This window comes from Brienomyrus brachyistius, chromosome 10 (assembly GCF_023856365.1).
Source record: "Brienomyrus brachyistius isolate T26 chromosome 10, BBRACH_0.4, whole genome shotgun sequence".
Classification (NCBI taxonomy): domain Eukaryota; kingdom Metazoa; phylum Chordata; class Actinopteri; order Osteoglossiformes; family Mormyridae; genus Brienomyrus; species Brienomyrus brachyistius.
In genome coordinates this window covers 28,692,282-28,698,414 of record NC_064542.1, presented here as the reverse complement: position 1 = coordinate 28,698,414, position 6,133 = coordinate 28,692,282, and the positions used below count along the sequence as shown (strand labels likewise).

At 44.7% G+C, this 6,133-nt stretch overlaps 1 protein-coding gene across 3 annotated transcripts; it reads left to right on the top strand.

The window, feature by feature from the left end:
- Positions 1-2,562: 2,562 nt before the first annotated feature.
- On the top strand, positions 2,563-5,710 carry LOC125750327 (heterogeneous nuclear ribonucleoprotein A0-like). Of its 3 annotated transcripts, XM_049027948.1 has the most exons (5): positions 2,563-3,705; positions 4,288-4,422; positions 4,540-4,654; positions 4,850-4,931; positions 5,253-5,710. In XM_049027948.1, exon 1 carries the CDS (start codon positions 2,645-2,647, stop codon positions 3,566-3,568), a length of 924 nt encoding a protein of 307 aa, XP_048883905.1. In that variant the 5' UTR covers positions 2,563-2,644; the 3' UTR covers positions 3,569-3,705; positions 4,288-4,422; positions 4,540-4,654; positions 4,850-4,931; positions 5,253-5,710. The 3 variants fall into 3 exon arrangements, with proteins under 3 accessions (XP_048883905.1, XP_048883904.1, XP_048883906.1); XM_049027947.1 differs by lacking the exon at positions 4,288-4,422; XM_049027949.1 differs by lacking the exons at positions 4,288-4,422; positions 4,540-4,654.
- The last annotated feature ends 423 nt before the right edge of the window (positions 5,711-6,133 follow it).

The following is a 6,133-nucleotide window of genomic DNA, read 5'->3' as shown; positions in this document are numbered from 1 at the left end:
TATGTCGGGCGTGAGAGCACGTCGCCATTGTACTGTGTTAAATGGCTTTAGAAGCGACAGCAGGTGGTTTTGGTTTTTTTTTTGCAAGTGCAACACTTTTAAAACTGAATCGTTTCATTGTAAAATAAAACATTTCTATTACATATGATTAAAACCAAACAAATATCTAAATAAGAAAAATGGTTAAAATACTACTGATCAAATAAAACTGAAAATTCTCCTGGGCCCGTGAAGAACAAATATGGCCGACAAGTAGCTGGAGACTTTATACGATTTTTTTAGCAGTTTTTTCATACCCCCATTGACATTTCACAAAATTCTGAACCCTCACACGCCATTTGTACTATTTTATCTGCGCCTTATGTCAGTTATGTTTACCATGCACTGTTCAGCTCCATTTCAGAACCTCAGACACTAACTCATCTACGGAGACATATGCTGATATGTATATCTGTATCTATATGATAATATGCATATCTATGTCTAGCCTGTACATTTAATTTATGTATGTCTGGATAACATGTATAATGCATGTCTAATTTATGTATGCATGTATAATTTATATATAATGTATGTGTAATTTATCTAGGTATGGATGTATAATTTATGTATAATGTACATATCCCTCCACTTTCCCTGTCCCCCTATGCCTGGCATGTACTGGTGAAGCCACAACTCACTTTTCATTTACACATGTGCCCGCTCATTGAGTTAATGACAATACAAATTGAATTTGATTTAATTAAGATAGTCTAAAATGGAAAATAATGATGTAGAAATTTGAAAATGTCTGCATGAGGTTTTATTTTCAAGTTTTAAATCCACTGTTACGGAGGTTTAGGCTGTCTAGTCACAGTTGAAACCCGATTTGGAAGGTAAATCTTTGTGCCTCGGGGGCATTGTGGCGCAGTGAGTGACAGTGGTTGTCTCAGACCCCTGGGACCAGGGTTTGAGTCTCCACCAGAGTTTCACGTGTGTGGAGTTTGCATGGTGTCGCCGTGGGGTTTCCTCCTGGTGCTTTGGTCCCCCGATGTGCTGAGGTCAGTTGGACTTGCCGAATTGCTCATAGGTGTGAATGGGGTGTGAATGGGCCCTGTGATGGGTTGGCGCCCTATCATGCATTGTTCCCTGCCTTCTGCTGTTGATGTCTTTGTGTTGTTGTGGAAATATGAGCTATCAAGAGTCTCACACCTCGTTTTCTCAAAGTCAGCACAACTAATTACTTTACTATCTCATGGTTACGTCAGAATATGTGATATCTCTGGTTACCAAATTCAATAGTCCTTACAATTTCATGGGCAAATAAACAGGGGAATGTCCCTCTAGAATGATCTAAAAGTTGCTGGTTCAAATCAAAGCTGACACTGAAGTAGTAAAATGCTCACCCCCGTTCAGTATATGAGGTGTGAGATGGCAAGCTACAGAAACCATCCACCAAACATTGATGCATTTATTTATACTTTGAACTGTTGATGTTTGATTTTGTTCAACAGGACCACTAGATGGTGTTCTCCTCTTTACCAAAAAACTAGTTGATCTATTGGGGTAATTGGCAGAACGATCACTTGTTTTCTCATGGCATGCACAAGCATTTGCATGGCCCACAAGTTTCATCAAACCTTTAGAGTGAGATCACATTAGCTGCGAAACCGGTCTCACGGTCAGTACGTGAGCCTCGAGGGCCCTGCCTACCGTATCCATCTTGCTCTTACACTTCCTCCTTTTCTGCACTTAATCTGTATGCGCATCCGTGTAATAACGTGCTTGCAGTGGGATCACACATAACTTATTTTGGAATTTACCCGGAAACAAATGAGCTCCGTGGAATACTATACTCCGTTTGCCTGCACCTCGTTTATTAATTCTGTATAACGGGGCAGCTTGGTGGGCGTTATCCCTTACTTCGCAGCGTGAGAAACACAAGGTGTGGCGTGTGAACTGGTTGAAATGCTTGTGCTTCACGTTCAATGTGTGAGATTTGAGAGCCCCGAGCAATTCAGATCTACAGAGACCTAATCTACTCAAGCGTCGTCATTTTGAATGATCTCTCTTTAGTTACTACGAGGGTTTTGCGAAACGCAGCCCTGGACTAGGACTGTTGTGATCTTAATGATAGCATAGTTGTTAAAACATCTGAACTAAACAATTAGTTCATGGACGATGTGCCTTATTGGGCGTACAGTGAACTGTATCTGAACACAGTTATACGCTTATACTTAAAAGAATTATCAGTTAAATGAATAGAGCTGATTTCGTTTTTAATTACCATAACGTACGGTTGATATTGGGGGTGTTTTTTTAATTGTAACATATTTTGAATATGAGTAAAACTGATAAAATTGCTTTTTAATTCTGAGAATGGAGTTTATAGTGGTTTTATTTAGTAATAACGCAGGTAGTAACAGTGGCACCATCTTCTATGTATACATTTTGTGTCCCCGTATACGGCAACCAGCTTAGCCCCTGTCACATGGAGCTCAACAAATCGCTTCCGCGAGCTGTGGCGGGACTTGCCGTGATAGGCTGCGCGCGTCTTTTTGACGTAAACGTGGCTTTAAAGGCGGATACTCGTGCTCACTCCCGCCGCTGTGTGGTAGAGAGCTGATCGGACAGGCTGCTGAACTGCGGACAAAGAACCGGAGACATGGAAAATCAATTGTGTAAGCTTTTTGTCGGTGGCCTTAATGTCGAGACCACCGACGACGGTCTTCGCAAACACTTTGAGCAGTATGGGAAGCTGACTGACTGCGTGGTTGTCCAGAACCAGCAGCTGAAGCGGTCGCGATGCTTCGGCTTTGTGACCTACTCCACCGCGGAGGAGGCCGACGCCGCCATGGCCGCCCGGCCGCATGTAGTAGACGGCAACAACGTGGAGCTGAAGCGGGCCGTGGCCCGTGAAGATGCCGGAAAACCGGAGGCTCTGGCCAAGGTGAAGAAGATCTTCGTCGGCGGTCTGAAAGACGACGTGGAGGAAGAGCACCTCCAAGAGTATTTCTCCCAGTTCGGCGCGATCGAAAAGGCCGAAGTGATCAGCGACAAGCAGACCGGCAAGAAGCGCGGCTTCGGCTTCGTCTACTTCGACGATAATGATTCGGCCGACAAAGCGGTGGTGCTGAAGTTTCACACCATCAACGGACACAAGGTGGAGGTGAAGAAAGCCCTCACCAAGCAGGAGATGCAGGCCGCCGGCGGTCGGAGCCGGGGCCGCGGCGGACGGGGAATGGGAAGGTCTCAAAATGGCTACGGAGGCGGAAGAGGCGGCTACAGCTATGGCGGCTACGGGGGGAACGATGGAGGATATGGCGGTGGCTACGGCGGGGGCTACGGCAGTGGGGGCGGATATGGTGGTGGCTACGGAGGAAGCGGCAGCTACGGCTACGGCGATCAAATGGGCGGCTACGGTGGAGGGAACGGCTACAGTGACTTTGGCAGCGGGTACGGCCAGCAGTCCTCCGGCTATGGCCCCATGAAAGGCGGCAGCAGCTACTCCGGCCGCAGCAGCGCGCCTTACTCCCGAGGGGGCGGCGGTGGCGGCTACAGCCGAGGGGGTTACGGCGGATCCTACTGAACCCGACCCTGAAAGAGACTGGGCCCGGGAACACCCCTGGCGCCGATGATGGCCACTACCTTGGACCACCTTTTGAACGCAAATTGACCGCTGCTGCGTAGCGGGCGATGCCCCCCGCAGAAGATCTCCGATTCCAGGTAGGAAGACGCCCTTCCAGAAATCTAGACACGCACGACCACCCCCCTAAGACCACCCCACTGCAGACTCCCCCAAACACTTATTTGATTATGCTATGTGGACGAAGTTTTTTTTAAGAATCAAACATGTTCTGAAAAGTGGCGAAACTTAGCCCAGGTCTTTTGTTTTGGGTTTTATACCTATTGTTTTACCAAGCCTCCTTTTTTAAACTCTGTAATGTGGCCGAGATTCGGTAGCGGTAGTCGGCTGGTACCATGTGGCCGAATATATATGCTTTTGAATACTTTGCGTTAAATCTTTGGAGTTTCATGCTTGTAAGGTTCACCGCAGTCGTTTAGCTGCAGTGCCATCGGATGTCTCTTTGCCAAATGTTGTATGACTAGTGATGAGGGATCATTCGCCCTCGCCAGGCTGAGCTGATTATTTTCCACCCATCCCTCAAAATGCTTTCATGTATATTGTATAATCTTGTTGCAGTTTAAACACCTTAGCATTGTTAAACATTGGTATGCAACTGTATGTTTACCTTTTAAAATAAAAACGAAGTGTAACTCCAGGTTTTACTGTCTCTCTTTATGAAGCAAATAACTTGCAGGTTTAACGTCTATAGCGCACTTACATGTAGGAATCCTGTGAAAGTAGGTCTAACAGCACTGCTGCCCAAAGGATCCAGCAGCAATCCAGCCAGAACTGTGGCTTTCGTCCGTACTGTTGAGGTGATCACACCTGGAGGCTGGGTCCTTGTGCTCCTGTGCTATCCACATGCATGGATATACTGTGACTTGTCTCTTACATCTTAACGGAGGGCTTGCATTTTTGATCCCTGTATTTAGGTGTTGGTACCGTACCCCAAAATAGCCATAGCAGTTTATACAGGGGCTGTGTTCAGTACCTGGGGGTTGTGGTAGGACTCAGATATTTCATTAGGATGACATCCTTCAAAACTAGGTATGTAACTCGTTGTCTCTAAATACTTCTTGGTTCTAAGAACCTCAGAATTTATGTTGGTGCTTGCATGTAACTAAAACACCAGTCAATAATTTGCATTTTAGACTGTGTAACTTCATTATGATTAAGTGGGTGACAATGGTTGGTTTCTCTATATTCTGCTTTGTGCTCAACCTGCTGATGTCTTGTCTCCAGGTGACTGGAGGCCTGATCTCGATGGCTTGGTCCCTGCTGCCTTGTTGGCGGACCTAGGTGTGACCAAAAGACTACAGCCTTGGTAAGTGGGGGCATTCACGCAGGTAGGCTAGACGCTGGGGGATGGTGGGTAATGCTTTAACTTGCTGTGAAGCCTTAATTATATGCATTAAAACTAGGTTCATAATCTGCTTCTGATTACTGCAAAAGGTAAGTCAGTTTATTACATGATTCTCACTTGTGTATATGTGCTGCTATGATGTCAGACTTGTGTGTTGGTCCATATTGGACTGGAAGGTTTGCCCCGTGCTGCAGTATTGACTTCTTAAGTTAAATGGTTTCCTCTGTTTTGGATCACATTGGTCTTTATTGCGCACATGATTAATTTTTATTTCTCTTTCAGGAACAGTTCGATCCACCCCATGCCTGACTGAATAACTTCTGAATACTTCTTGAATGGTCTTAAATTTCATTTATGGATCCTTTGAATCTGAAGTCTTCAGTTTGATTGACATGTGACCCTTTAATCTGTTACTTTTCAGTCACAGGCTCTTAGTTAGCCTGGTTTGATATTCCCGTACAATCTCTGTTTAAAGGGAGTGCAATTCTTTTTGCTGCAACGCAGCGTAGATTACAAGTGTGAAGTTATGTGGCGGCTGGGCTTTTAATTGAGGAACTGCTCAGGGCACAAGATGAAACGGAAATGTTTTGTCAAACACCAGTGGATTACTTGCATTGACCTGCTTAGTGGCAGCATGACTAAACGGCTGTTATCAAAACACTCGCTTCTGGATTCTAAGTCTTGTATGAGTGCCTGGTTTTTATCAAATGTGCTTATTAAAATGCAAGTGTTATCACGCATGTCATGTGTTTAATTATCTGCTTCACAGTTCATGGTGTTGGTGTGTATGTTGTTTAGAGTAACCCGTTTCATTACATCAGCCCATTTACAACTGAGTCTGGCCTTTTTTTATTTTTTTCCCCCAAACTTTTTCTTTTTATAGTTTTGACTTGAGTTTAATAGATGTTTTCCCTTCTAATTTCCCAGTTTTAATGGTGGTATGTGGCTAGAGCTTGCTGTAAGTTTTCATGAACCGTTGCTTTAGGCCAGGGGTGTCCAGTTGTGATTGACCAGTATATTGTCGCATGTTTCCAGGTTGGTTATGACATAACTATTTTCTTTGAGAACTACTTTCATAAAGTTTGGACACTTGTACTTTTACAGTCCACATGTGTATATCAATCTGGCCCACCGACTTCCAGAGATGCTTAAAAAAAATCAGG